This window comes from Aedes albopictus, chromosome 1, assembly GCF_035046485.1.
Source record: "Aedes albopictus strain Foshan chromosome 1, AalbF5, whole genome shotgun sequence".
Taxonomy (NCBI): Eukaryota; Metazoa; Arthropoda; class Insecta; order Diptera; family Culicidae; genus Aedes; species Aedes albopictus.
In genome coordinates this window covers 227842337-227857883 of record NC_085136.1, presented here as the reverse complement: position 1 = coordinate 227857883, position 15547 = coordinate 227842337, and the positions used below count along the sequence as shown (strand labels likewise).

General features: G+C 44.6%; 1 protein-coding gene across 1 annotated transcript; it reads right to left on the bottom strand.

Moving 5' to 3' along the window:
* Nucleotides 1-4676: 4676 nt before the first annotated feature.
* LOC109430140 (synaptic vesicular amine transporter) lies at nucleotides 4677-15264 on the bottom strand. The gene is made up of 3 exons (XM_019706177.3): nucleotides 14766-15264; nucleotides 5243-6334; nucleotides 4677-5186 (listed from the first exon to the last, which is right to left on the bottom strand). Exons 1-3 carry the CDS (start codon nucleotides 14866-14868, stop codon nucleotides 4894-4896), a joined length of 1488 nt encoding a protein of 495 aa, XP_019561722.2. The 5' UTR covers nucleotides 14869-15264; the 3' UTR covers nucleotides 4677-4893.
* Nucleotides 15265-15547: the final 283 nt, after the last annotated feature.

Here is a 15547-nt window from a genome sequence, read left to right as displayed (position 1 = left end):
AACTTTTCCGGGCCCATCTTGATGAGTTCCGCTGCGATACCGTCCTTACCAGCCGCTTTGTTGTTTTTGAGCTGGTGGATGGCATCCTTAACTTCCCTCAGCGTGGGAGTTGGTTCGTTCCCGTCCTCTGCTGCACCAACATAGTCATTTCCTCCGCTGCCTTGGTCCTCCGTGCCTACATTCTTTTCGCCATTCAGGTGCTCGTCGAAGTGCTGCTTCCACCTTTCGATCACCTCACGTTTGTCCTTCAGGAGGCTCCCGTCCTTATCCCTGCAGATTTCGGCTTGCGGCACGTAGCCTCTGCGGGATGCGTTGAGCTTCTGGTAGAACTTGCGTGTTTCCTGTGAACGGCACAGCAGTTCCATTTCCTCGCACTCCGCTTCTTCCAGGCGGCGCTTTTTCTCCCGGAAGAGACGGGTCTGCTGCTTCCGCTTCTGTCTGTATCGCTCCACATTCTGTCGGGTTCCATGCTGCAGCATTACCGCCCGCGCTGCATCCTTCTCCTCCAGAACCGCTCTGCACTCCTCGTCGAACCAATCGTTTCGTCGACTCCGTTCTACGTACCCGATAGTGCTCTCAGCTGCGTTGTTGATGGCTGCTTTGATTGTACTCCAGCAGTCCTCTAGAGGGGCCACATCGAGCACACCCTCGTCCGGCAACGCTGCCTCGAGATTCTGCGTGTATGCGGTGGCGACATTCGATTGCTTCAGTCGCTCTAGATCGTACCGGGGCGGCCGCCGGTAATGTACGTTGTTAATAACGGAGAGTTTTGGGCGCAGTTTAACCATCACCAGGTAGTGATCGGAGTCGATATTAGCGCCACGATAGGTCCTGACGTCGATAATGTCGGATAAGTGCCGTCCATCAATCAGAACGTGGTCGATTTGCGATTCCGCTTGTGTGGTGATCTCCAGGTGTAACGATACGGGAGGCTGTGCTGGAAGAAGGTGCTACGAATGGCCATGTTCTTGGAGGCGGCGAAATCGATGAGGCGTAGGCCATTTTCGTTCGTCAGCTGGTGGGCGCTGAACTTTCCAATCGTCGGTCTGAATTCCTCCTCCTGGCCTACCTGAGCGTTTAGATCCCCTATGATGATCTTGACGTCGTGGTTTGGGCAGCGGTCGTACTCGCGTTCGAGCTGCGCGTAAAATGCGTCTTTGTCATCATCAGTGCTTCCGGAGTGAGGGCTGTGCACGTTTATTATGCTGATGTTGAAGAATCGGCCCTTGATCCTCAACCTGCACATTCTTTCGTCGATCGGCCACCAACCGATCACGCGTCTCTGCATGTCGCCCATCACTATAAAAGCTGTTCTCAGCTCACGTGTGTTGCCGCAACTCTGGTAGATGGTATGATTACCTCTAAACGTTCGCACCATAGATCCTGTCCAACACACCTCCTGCAGCGCTACGATTCCGAACCCGCGGTCCTTCAGTATATCGGCGAGTATGCGGGTGCTCCCGATGAAGTTGAGAGATCTGCAGTTCCACGTACCGAGCTTCCAATCGCAAGTCCCTTTTCGTCGCTGTGGTCGTCGCCATTCACAATGGTCCGAATCCACGTTTTAGCAGGAAAAAAATCCGTATCTCTGTTTTCGTTAATTTTGGGCGTTTGTTGTCTTCAGAGAAGTTGTTTGAATTTGTTTGCTGCATCTTTTCCAAAAATTTTTGATTAGGGTGGTCCGCGTCTTAACTCAAATCTGGAATAGAACTTTTTAATTTTAAGTCATACGCAATCGAGTTCTTCAGCAAAGCTGTAGGCAATGCTATTTCGAGCAACTTTGCCGAATACGCCGTTTATCTAGCTCCTAATTTGAACATAGTAGGTCAATTTTAAGTTTTGACTTAGGGTGAGCCACCCAAAAACGTTTCGCAATAACTTTTTTATTTGATTTTTTTCGAAGATGTGAGCTTCTAAGCATTTGAAGAGCAAGTAATGACGCATATTTGTTCTGTACATTGCATGTTGCTAGGTCTTGTCATTCAAATGTTATGGGCAATTTTGACTTAAAAACAACGATGTCTTAAAATGCTTATATCTCATGGAGCTGGTAAAATAAAAAAAGTTCCTTAAGCGGCATTTGGAAGGTCACATATAAAGCCAAATTTGGAGCAAAAATGACGAGAACGTTATTTTTTAAATTGGAATAAATCGACTCCAAAAATCTTATATAATCTATGTATATAAAAATGTAGTGGCATACGTGAGACCGCGCATAACTTGCGAACGGAGGGTCCGATTTGGGTCGTCTTAGTTTTGTTCTGTTAGTTTTCACCCAAGGATGGTTTATGAGCCATAAAACATGGACAAATCGAGAGTTTTTGAAAATCCATTCTTCATACATTTTCAACGGGGACTTGGACTTAGCTAAACACTTGAAACGTCAAAAAAAGCAGTAGGCAAGACAAAGTTTGCCGGGGTCAGCTAGTATCACATATAATAATCCCCTTAAAAATCGAAAAACTACATATAACTCATACAATTTTAAAGTTAGAGTCAAACTGCCTTCGGAAAAAATGTGGGTTTTTACCATACCTAAAAGTTTCCCATATAGGGTGCCTGTACCAGTTATCGCACCACCTAAGGAAAACTATTTCTACAAAAATAAGAAGAAGACCGACGAATGTAAACAAAGTCAAATGATTGATTTGTTTTAATATTTTACAGGAAAAATATAGAAACGGAGCCAAAACTACTTTTAGTATTTATTACGGCGTGTGCCAATGATAGGAACCCTGTACCAGTTATGGACACATTTGTTAATTTGGGTTCCACTTCGCACTATTTACATGCATTCCTTATGGGAGTTGCCATAACTGGTACACTATGGCGAAATAGGGTGCAAGGAGGCCGAAAAGTTAAGGAAAATGATTTATTTCTACCATAATTTGAGCAATTTGTGAAGTTTGAATGATTGTAATCATCTTTTGTGTTCGTGATCTGTTGTTCACGATTTTTTTCTTGTGGATTTGTATCTTTAAAGGTTGAAAATCAACTATGGCGAATTTGAGGTACTATAGCCATAACTGGTACACTGAGCCTACGACTTTTTTGTTAAACGTGAAACAAAAGCTTGAAATTGATAATTTGTTTATAAAGATTATAATCGTTCTGATTTCCTAGAAAAACATAGCATTATTATCAATTTCAAGCTTTTGTTTCACGTTTTACAAAAAACTCGTGTATGGAAAACTTGTTTGCATGGTAAAAACCTACATTTTTTCCAAAGACAGTTTGACTCTATCTTTGAAATTGTATGAGTTATACGTAGTTTTTTAAATTTTTAAGGGGATTTTTGGAGTCGATTTATTCCAATTTAAAAAATAACGTTCTCGTCATTTTTGCTCCAAATTTGGCTTTATATGTGACCTTCCGAATGCCGCTTAAAGAACTTTTTTTATTTTACCAGCTCCATGAAATATAAGCATATTAAGGCATCGTTGTTTTTAAGTCAAAATTGCCCATAACATTTGAATGACAACACCTAGCAACATGCAATGTTCAGAACAAATATGCGTCATTACTTGCTCTTCAAATGCTCTGAAGCTCACATCTTCGAAAAAAATCAAATAAAAAAGTTATTGCGAAAAAACCGTTTTTGGATGGCTCACCCTAAGTCAAAACTTAAAATTGACCTACTATGTTCAAATTAAGAGCTAGATAAACGGCGTATTTGGCAAAGTTGCTCGAAATAGCATTGCCTACAACTTTGCTGAATAACTCGGTCGCGTATGACTTAAAATTAAAAAGTTCTATTCCAGATTTGAGTTAAGACGAGGACCACCCTAATCAAAATTTTTTGGAAAAAAATGCAGCAAACAAATGCAAACAACGTCTCTGAAGACACCAAACGCCTAAAATTAACGAAAACAGAGAAACGGATTTTTTTCCTGCTAAAACGTGGATTCGGACCATTGTGCATTGATATCGGTTCGCATTCTTCTTTTGTTGATTTTCCGGTGCTAGTCTTTTCTACGGCTTGCTCGCAGGGCCTGACACCAACCCACTAACCCAGGGAGCTGGGCTTACCTTCCCGGAAGCTACGGGTTCTGCATTGGCATTTCCTCCAACTACAGTGCTAAATAGCTAGGCTCGAGCGCCAGTCTTCGCCGGGGGTGGTGTTTTAAATGGGCGCCCAGGAGATAATATTTTACCTGAGCTTCCACCCCCAATATTATAACACATAATAACACAATATGTATATTTATATATTTATAACACAATATGTTATGGTAATAACTTAAAAATAATCGATTTTATCATTCAGTTATTTTGCCCAAATAACACAGCTCCTTATGCTGTTGTTATTCCCTTCTGCTCGGGATGATTTGACGCGGGTGTTTCTATTCTAGAGTTTTAGTCATTACAAAGAAAATTCCCCGCAACTTATTACAAAATTTGATTTTCACAGTACTGACCTTAAATATCGAACTTGGCAAGCCTCGTTGGTTGAATATTCGATTCGTGTCGAAAGCATCATTATTACGCTCTTCGTTGCATGAATAGCTGCTATTAATTACTGTTTAAGTCGAAAAAAGGGATGAGTTTAACTTTGAATTTCCAAACCATTGTTGCTACTTCTTAATTCCTTATGAGTAGTTGTAATCTGTTGTAATTGTATGTGGACGGAGTAAAAATTAGAGTAGCTTATGTCTTTGAAAGTAAAACAGCCCATGTGGTTTCCAATTGGTGTCAGTTTATTTTCCCCGACCGTTATTTTATTACATGTTTTCTTGATTTCATTCACCTTTTTCCTTCCGCCACAACATCCAGTAACGTTATAGAACGCAATAATAATTCTTTACGCTCCACGTCGCCAAACCACGTATGGTTCCAATGAGATAAGAAACCTCATAAACCCACCCCGTTCACGCTTCATTGACTTCTGATGGATCAATCCACTGCGTTGTAAAACCGCTTGTAGCTTCCTTCCGTGTGGGCAAATTCCACCGAAGCCAGTGGCACTTCGGACCGTTTTTGCAGCAAACATCGCACACTTTCACGAATGCCGGAACACACCAAGAAAGGACCGTATGCAAGGTTCAGTAGGCCCATAAGGCGCATTAGCCAAGGAAATCCTATCCATGGAACCAGCTCTCCTCCTAAGATTGGCGCAAGGGAATATGCCAGACTTACTGCTATCTGTTGAATTGCGTAGACTGCTCCGTAGTTTGGTGACGATTCGCCTAAAATTGAAAATTGTAAAATAATTACTGTTATCTAAGAGCAAAAATCGAATTACAAATATCACTGTCGTTGTCATTCTCGCATTGGCTATCAACTATTGTCGCCAATAAAGGTACTAAAGCCGCATCCAATACACCGATTCCTAATCCCAAACTGAAATGTGGTAATAATAGCCCCAGAACAGTCGTTGCCGAAGGAATCACAATGCAGGAAACGCCTACCACCGCAAGTGACAGTATTGCAATCTTTATCTGACCGAATCGGTATGCCACCCCTCCGAAGAAGTTTGTTCCGATCCAGTATCCGACGGAATCCGGAATGAAGACCGTTCCAAGCTGCCATTTCTTTGGATGCAGCACGCTAATCATCCACAAGGGTAAGCACGGTTCCAGGATGGACATGGCAGAAGTTGAGATCCAAATAGCGCCGATGATCACTAGGATCAGACGATCCGTAAGCAGAGGAATCCACTTCGAGTGACCTTCATCTAGTACAACGGATGACGTCTGCGAACGACAGGAGAAATCCAGGCAGGCAAGCTGTACCACCAGTACCATCAGACACAATACCGTAAGAATATGGAACGGAGCGGCCTTTCCAACAATGTCGTAAGCAATTCCTCCAAACGGATACCCGATCAGCACCCCAACGGCTATACTACCCAGGATCGTCCCCATGATCCTCGATCGCTTGTCTGGTTCTGTATATAGCTGGGCCACCAAACTCATTCCACAAACACAGACACACGCCGATCCCACTCCATGTATCGCACGGGCTACGAACAACGAGCCATAGGATTGTCCGAGGGCAAAAATAACCGATGCCAGGAACAGGCTTAACGTTCCGAATGCGATTGGAATGCTGTAGCCTAGCTTGGCGGAAACGTTCCCAACGATGGGGTTGAAAACCAGCTGTACCAAAGCTTTTACGGCCAGCAGGATTCCGATGGAGCCATTCTCTGATTCCAGTGATCTTTGTTGATCGGAGGTGCCGGTGAAGTTCTTCAGCAGTACGTTTTCCGTCGTAGCGCCGATCAGTTTCGGCACGTAGTGCAGATCAAAGTTCTTGTAGATGACGCTTTTGGGGATGCTGAACGATGCGTTGGAGTTTGAGTAGAAGTGACCCAGGTAGTCCGGAAGGATTGGAACTAAAAGAAAAGAAGTAGAAAATAAAAAGTTAGAGGAATTTTGTACAAGTCACGACCAATAGGTTGGCGTCGAATAATCTAAAGTTGGTTGAAAAGTTTCAGATTTACTTCCGTTTTTTTTATTCGTGATTATTTGAGATGTGTCCCCAATTTTTATCTCATAAATTCTGCCAGGCTATTTCCATCCCTAGTATCTCAGAATTTCGGGAATTCCAGAAGTTATTCTGGGAAAAAACCCCTTGGAAAATCTCGAAAGGAATTACATAAATAGGGGGGGGGGGGGGGTGGTTAAGACGGACCACTGACTAGTTCTGTCACTTAAGAGCTAAAATTGGCTTTTCTTTTACCATTAACTCTATATTCTTATCAGTTGATGATTATTAAACCACTCCGTGAGAGAATACATATGTCAAAAATGCAAAAAATAAACAATTATTTACCTGGCTACACGCTTTTGTGATGGGATCTAATTTTGAGACGGCAATAAATAAGCTTTTTTAACATTAAATTGCTAAGTTTTCGCATTTTATTTTGAGTTTCCCAGTTGTTTTAAACTGTTCCGTCCTATACACAACGAAATTCAGGTAAATTTCCTGGCTTATGAATAACGGTGGTGGAATAAATATTTTGCGTTGCGTGGGGGTAAGACGGTCCGCCTTGAGGGTGGGTAAGACGGACAGTGTTGGGGTTACTTTGATAGTGCCATAAGAAACACATTAAAACCCACACATTGTTCACAGATTGAAATCTATGCAGTATAAAAATTATTGTGGAAGCCGTGTAGAGCATTTTATATTGATTTTTGTTTAAAACATCATTATAGGGTGACGATGGGTATCATCGGCAGGTTTGTTCTCTTCGTCATGAGGTGTTTTTGTCGACCAAATTTCCTGAAACTTGGCCATATAATTCAGCTTGGTTCGGAAGGATTTGGGACCAACTCTGAGTTCAACAGCTTTCAAAAAAACACCCCATGACGAAGAGAACAAAACTGTCGAAAATACACAATTTCCCCTATTAGAATTTTTGTTGTTGGAACAGTTTGCACTTCGTAAAATTACCAGAGCATTGCATACTGTTAGGCGTTTACCAGTGTATGGATGTTTCCAATTTACAAAATGGACTTTAATTTGCAAAAACACGTAATCGCCCCTAAGAGATTCAAAGCCAAATTTAGATTCTACTATGATGCATCTACTGAATATAAACGGCCATGAACATCATTTAACACAATTATTGGCTTATTAGCTAATTTTCCAAACGTGTCCATCTTACCCACCCTACCGGTCCGTCTTAGCCACACTGTTGAAAAACATACATTTGGAGATCACTTTTTAATTATCTCAAAAGTCATGGAAATTCAAATTTTATGGCAAAATCGACTTGCAGACTCTAAAGTACCTTAGTTGAAGTAAATAGTATTGAGGTAAAATTTAAATTATCTCATTGTTTACACTGTCAAAATAGAGTGTTTCCTAAGCATGTCCGTCTTACCCCCACCCCCCTACATACATACATACATACATACATACGATCCCGACCTGCATCACCTTGGAGGAGGACATCGAGTGCTATGAGCGGAAGAGGACCAGCCAAGTGAGAACGTTGGTGCGAACGGCCTCAATGCCAAAGTGGCAACAGGAATGGAATTCTACGGATTAAGGAAGATGGACCCATCGGCACATGTTCTAGGGGTTATCTCTAATGTGTCGACTTGGGTGAATAGGGAAGCATGGAGAAGTGAACTTTCACCTAACCCAGTTTTTGTATGGCCCTTTCTGCTTCAGGCAGTACCTACATCAGTTTGGCCATGCCGGTTCGTCCTTCTGCCCGGAGTGCGAGAACGTGGAGGAGACACCGGAGCACGTTGTGTTCATCTGCCCAGATTCGAGGCGGTAAGAAGATCGATGCCGGCATTAACCCTCTAATACCCAACCCCGCCTTTAGACGGGGTATAGTTTGAGCATTTTTGTAATTGTTGTTTTATGGACAATCACATTTTTTATATTTTTGGCTGATATTTAGGACTATTGTGTATATCTCTAAATGGTTCTTGCTGTCTTTTGAAGCTTATTTAAATTTTTGAAAAATCATTGAAATATTGATGTTTTAGTCACCTTTTAGAAGTCATTGTATATTTTGTATTGAATCGCTGAAATTCACAAATTTTCAATTTTTCCCTAGTCATACTATCATAGTAAAATAGTTTAAGAAAATTGATTACACTCTAAAATATTTTTTCTTAAAATTATACGGAAATTAAAATTTCCTATGAAAAAAACTTTAAAATAAAAATATTTCAATAGTAATCATAAAATCTCAAAATGCTTTCATCTCAAAAAATCCATCTCCTAAATAGGCTTCCAGGAAAAATATAAAAGTGTTGGAATGTTCAAAAATAAAAATTAGAAAAATCAAAACCGTAATTCACAAAATCGAGAATTTAAAAGAATCGTCTTCCAAAACATGTTTAAATCGATTTTAGATGACGAAAAATTATATTTAGATCAAATTTGAAAATTTGCGTATTTGAGGGTAAAGCGTGGACAACGTCGTCGACGAGATGTGCCGTACTGAAGATACGTGGAATGCGATCAGCAGGGCAGTCACAAAAATGATGACGGAGTTGCAGAGGAAGTGGAGGAGCGACCAGAAAGCTGGGATCGCTTGAAGAGGAAGTGCACAGACGAGAAGCTCTGTTTAGAAGCGACAAAAAGTGCAAGAGCACTGTAACAGAAGATCGCATTAGCGCGTTGACCCCCCACCCCCCACCCCCCTTTATGCAGTCGCATCAGTGGTACCAGGGGGATCGAGGCATCTAGGTGTAGCGGAGTTTTTCCAATCGGTCGGTTTTCTCTGCTGGGGAGGTTGGGAGGGAAAAAAAACATACATACATACAGAGGCAGCAGGGACAGGAGTCCTGGAGCCTGACGACCCCCCCCCCCTCCCCCTTCTGCGAGTCGGGTGGAAGCTTGGGAGTCTTCCCGAAGCGAAAACTGTTCACACACCCGTGTGGATTACCACCTTTGGCGCTTCCTTCGGGGAGTGACCGGGCTTCTGGTCTCCAGACAGCTCAAGAGGAGGATGCCTAGGATGTGGTGGGGGTTCAACAGTGGGCTCTGTTGGATTCCCATAAAAAGCCACACATCTGCAAGCAACTCCGTACAAGCGACCTTGTACCGCTTCCAAAATGCCTTAGCCCAAACACCCGGAGTGCCAACCGGCACATTAGGATCGACGCCAGTAAGACCCTAATTATGGACACAAGCAACGAATACGTATATACTACCAGATGCTACAGAGCTGACAACCGTACTATTCCACTACCCTAGTAAGAATGGGTGACACCTTTCCGAAACGGGCTAATGGTATGGTTGCAGGCCTCCAAGTACGTTCCGAACTCGCCACCTTAGCCGGTGGAAGTAGGCTCAGTTAAACATTCCTGACTATTTAGTGCCGATCTGGCTCTGAACACGGTTCCCCATAAAGGACCGTGTCAACCCTAGCATGGCCTCACTGCTTGCAATGATCACCATGGGATCACGACGGCAACTACTTATGACGGGCGAAGATAGCGGCTTGGAGGGGGGACCCAACCAGATGGAGAAGATCAACAATTACACAACAACGGAGGTAGCAGGTGATAAGGATGCGAGCGCATTCCTAAGGAGCAGTAGGTTGACACGTTCGCCGGTAGAAACTTTTAGTATCGTGGCAACGGATAACAGCAGCACGCCACGAGGTGGGCGACATGGACTCTTTGGAGCAAAAGGGGTAACGAGTCAAATGTCCACAGTCCACACCAAGCGGTAGCACTAAAGGAGGGCCCGCGGTGTCTACACCGAGCAGCAGCACCACTCAAGAAGGCCTACAACTTGCGAGGCCCAAGGTGGCAATGGTGGAGTTGAGCAGGAAGGTCATCGAGCTGCACGAATACGTAAAAGACCGAAACAACGTGCACACTGATTAAGCAAAGGGTGTCGAGCCTCAGGTATGCCGTGTTGGAAGCTGACCGCGAGCACACAGCGTTGCGTAAGAGAGCTGAGACTGCTGAAAAGGCTTTGAAGCTGGCTTTGGAGCAGATTGCAGCGGTGGAAGCATCAACAGAGTTACAGGAGACGCCGAAAGGACGCAGAAATAAGAGCTCGAACAAGCGGGATAGAGAAACACCAGGCGAAGAGGAATGCTCGAAGAAGACAAGTAATGTTCAAGGTAGCGAGGAGTTAAGCGACGAGAGAGCCAACAGCGATTGGAAAGTTATCAAAAATCGCAAGAAGAAGAAGAAAAAACAGCCCAAAAGGAGGAAACGAAAGGGAATAATCGGATCGAAAAAGGTAGAAAGCCGGCACGAGACGAAAGGAGATCCAAAGCGAACAGGCAAGAACGCCGTCTGCCCCATCGAGAGAGACACATGGGAGACGCCCTGCTGGTCAAGGCAAACGACCAACAGTCGTACGCAGCAATCCTCAAGAAAGTCCAAGAGGATCCGGAGTTGAAAGAACTGGGTGAGAACGTGGTGAGAACCAGGTGCACTCAGCAAGGAGATATGCTCTTTGAGCTGAAGAAGGATCCGGCGATTAAAAGTTCTGCCTACCGAGAGCAGTTCGCCAAGTCATTGGGCGACCTCGTCGGGGATGGTGGAAACGTGAAAGCTTTGTGTCAGGAAGCAACGATCGAATGCCGATACCTGGACGAGATCACAACAGTGGAGGTGCTTGGTCGTGAACTGAAGACGCAATGCGAATTGGGAGAAGAGGTTCTAACGATCCGTCTGACGAAGGGGTACCTAGGCACACAAACAGCGATGATTCGACTGTCGGTGCCCGCGGCTATCAAATTGTTGAAGGTAGGCAAGGTACGAGTTGGTTTTTCGGTGTGCCCGCTGAGGGTCGCCGCCCGAATAGCAAGGAGTGACCGCAAACGGGTGATGAGATGCTTCAAGTGCATGGGCTTTGGACACATGTCATGTCGGCCAACTGCAAAAGCCCAGACAGATCTGAACAATGCAGAAAATGCGGAGAGAAGGGACATTTTGCGAAGGACTGCTCGCAAGCGCCAAAGTGCATGCTTTGCACAGGGAACAAGCAAACGTCCACTCGACGGGTGGATACAAGTGCCCTGCATATAAGAAGGCGATCGCAGGCCAACAGTAATGGAGATAATGCAGATCATCCTGAATCATTGTGATACCGCACACCAACTGTTGAGGCAGTCAACAACGGAAGCAAAGTGCGATGTTGCGATTATTGCAGAGCCGTACCGAGTTCCTCTCGGTAATAACAACTGGGTGGCAGATAGCACGGGAACGGCTGCTATACAAGTGATGGGAAGATTTCCAATTCAGGAAGTGATTGCAAGCACGTACGAAGGTTTCGTCATCGCCAAAATCAACGGTATCTTCATATGCAGCTGCTATGCACCCCTAAAGTGGACAGCAGAGAAATTCGATCGGATGCTGGAGGAGTTAGCCGACAAGCTGGTTGGACGTAGGCCAGTACTGATCGGCGGAGACTTCAATGCGTGGGCCGTGGAGTGGGGTAGCAAGCTAACCAACGCAAGAGGTTACAGCCTGCTGGAAGCACTAGCGAGGTTGGAGCTACAACTCTGCAACGTTGGCACCGTAAGCACATTCAGGAAAGACGGGCGGGAGTCGATCATCGACATTAGCTTTTGTAGTCCATCGCTAGCAAGCAACATGAACTGGAAAGTAAGCGAAGAGTACACCCACAGTGATCACCAGGCGATCTACTACAGCGTTGGCCAACGGAACCCTATGGCCATGCAGAGAAAAAGAACATGCGAGCGAAAGTGGAAGACGAAGGCTTTCGACAAGGACCTCTTCGTTGAGGCACTCCGTATGAACAGTGACACTCCAGACCTAGATGCGGTAGAGCTAACAAGAGCGATTACAAGGGCATGCGACACTACAATGCCACGGAAACGGGAGCCAAGGTACAGACGACGTCCTGCGCATTGGTGGAACGAGACACTCGGCACCCTCCGTGCTGCCTGTCTAAGAGCCAGAAGACGCTATCAGAGGGCAAGAAACCTTCCGGATAGGGAGGAGCGGAAGTTGGTGTTCCAGGAGGCCAGAGCCGCATTTAAAAAGGAGTTAATCGTGAGCAAGTCGAACTGCCACAAGGAGCTATGCCGAGATGTCGACGCAAACCCCTGGGGTGACGCGTACCGAGTCGTGATGGCGAAGATCAAAGGTCCAGCGATGCCAGCCGAAATGTGTCCAGACAAGCTGAAGTACCGGGAGACTTTTTCGGCTTTCAGTCTTTAGAGCGGTCAGAACTAAAGCATGTTTTCTACGCCCGACGTTTCGATTGTATATTCAATCTTCTTCAAGGGTTAGAAAAGTTTAGTTCTTTGTCTGGTAGATTGTTTTTGGTCATTCTCGTCAAGCTTTTGGTGTTCATCAATTTCTATTTTACTGGACAAAACGGAAAAAAAAACTTGGCAACGGTTCACTACTTTGTCTTGTTTTTAACTATTCTAACTATTTTACTGTGAATAGTTAGAATAGTTAGAAACAAAACAAAGTAGTGAACCGTTGCCAAGTTTTTTTTCCGTTTTGTCCAGTAAAATAGAAATTTATGAACACCAAAAGCTTGACGAGAATGACCAAAAACAATCCACCAGACAAAAAACTAAACTTTTCTAACCCATGAAGAAGATTGAATATACAATCGAAACGTCGGGCGTAGAAAACATGCTTTAGTTCTGACCGCTCCAAAGACTGAAAGCCGAAAAAGTCTCCCGGCACGAACTCCCAGCAGTCGAAAGCATCCAAGTTTTGACAAGCTGAAGGTAATCGTGGAGGGTCTCTTTCCGAAGCACGCCCCAACGACGTGGCCACCAACACCGTATGCTGAGGAAAACGACGGTAGTGCGGAAGCTTGGCAAGTCTCCAATGTCGAGCTGGAAGCAGTGGCGAAGAAACTGAAAGCGAGCAAAGCTCCGGGTCCGGACGGGATCCCCAATGTGGCGTTGAAATCGGCGGTACTAGCTTATCCCGATATGTTCAGGACGGTGATGCAGAAATGTTTGGAAGAAGATCACTTCCCAGACATATGGAAGATGCAGAAACTGGTTTTACTGCCAAAGCCAGGAAAACCGCCGGGTGATCCAGCATCGTATAGGCCGATATGCCTGCTGGACACACTTGGGAAGCTGCTGGAAAAGCTCATCCTTAACAGGGTGGTACCTTGTACCGACTTTTCGAACCCTCTAAGCAGAATACCCTCTTCGAATGAGTGTAATCAGTTTCATAGCTGGTACCGTTTACAGAAGGAGAGCATGGACTGTCACAGATGCAGTTTGGATTCCGTAAGGAAAAGTCGACGGTGGATGCTATTCGCACGGTCCTGGAGAGGGCCAGGAAGGCGTCCAAACAGAAGAGGAGAGGAAACCGGTGCTGCGCCGTAATCACAATTGACGTCAAGAATGCGTTCAATAGCGCCAGCTGGGAGGCCGTCGCCGTAGCGCTGCACAGAATGCGGGTTCCAGACTACCTGTGTCGGATCATGAAAAGCTACTTCCAAAACAGAGTCTTGGTGTACGACACTGAAGCTGGACAGAGGAGAATGAAAGTGACAGCGGGAGTTCCACAGGGCTCCATCCTCGGGCCAACGTTGTGGAACGCTATGTACAACGGAGTGCTTACGCTACAGCTATCCACAGGCGTCGTGCTCGTGGGCTATGCGGACGATATCGTCTTTTCAGTAACAGGTGAGTCACCGGAGGAGGTAGAAATGTTGTCGGCAGAATCGATCGGTATCATCGAAAATTGGATGAATGGAGTCAATTTGAAGATAGACCACCACAAAACGGAGGTGCTATTGGTGAGCAACTGCAAGGCAGTGCAGCGAGTGGAAATCTCCGTCGGAGAACACGCAGTGGCGTCGAAGCGAGAATTGAAGCACCTGGGTGTGATGATCGACGATCGGCTAAACTTTAACAGCCACGTCATCCAAATATTTGCTGTATTTCCCGGAATAATCCGAAGAGAAAATTGATGAAGAGAAATCTATCATTGTAGATACGCCCGTATGATACTAAACGCGAGATTTAGATATTGAGATTTAAAATCAAAAAAAGGTACCCGGATACCCAGCCGGCCACGAGACGGTTGAAAAAAAAACAGCAAATTGATGAATGATTTGTGGCCCACAGTGTCTTACTAAAATTAAATTTTGGCCGACAAAGACAGTAAAGCTGATGATCACTGACCTAAATAAACTTTAAAATTTCTAGCCTGGAATTACACAGTAAAAATTTCTTGATAAACTTATAAACTATGTGTGAATCTCAGTATTGGTAGTTACACGATTGTGTCAGCGTTTGTAATCAGTATTATGGCCATCATATGTATTTCTACAACTCTTCATGGCCCTAATTTTGAATACCGCACAAAAGCATTACTTACCTATGACTGTCAGCAACATATTATCCAAAAACAGCGTTATGTAAACGATAAACGCAATGAAAGCGCGACTGTGCCTCCGATCTTGCCCGATAAAGGAAAACATATTGTAGCAAACGAGCCGTGATTTTCCGAAACTGCCCACTCAAACAAAGCCGACTGTACCAATGTTGAAAATTGTCGTCAATCATTATTCAAACACTGGGCTCCTATTCACTTTCACTTTTCTCTCACTCCACATCGCTCAAAAGATAAAATTTAGACAACTCAGCATATGAACGTTCAATCAATCAAATCACAATTTGGCGCCTTATCCTGGCTTCACAATCGGTTGGCCTGATTTTCCTTGGTTATTACAGCGGGCTGCACCACACACAGCGCACACGACAAAAGGACACTCGCAGACGTCTGTCTGCCTCCGGGCGCTATCAACAAGTGTCTGTTCTGTTCCGTTGTTGGAGGGTGGCGATCTGGTATTTTTCCGACCCTCCGACCCCGATCCGATTCGAGCCGAAGCGCAGAGTGGGGCGTTGCTGGGATAAAACGGAGCCACTGTGAACTGTGTCTTACGAGAAGCACTCGCGAGGAACATTTTTGCATAAAATGGTTATATTTTTTAAAGATACCTAACTTACCTGGTTTTAATTTTTTTTAGAAAAATCAAAATTATTTTATTTGAATGGATTGGCTCGTATCGTCTTTTGAAAGAAAGAAGCGGAAATGTTTCATTATCAGAGGAATTATACGATCTAATTTGAGGCATTTAATTGAGACGAGGCACGTGC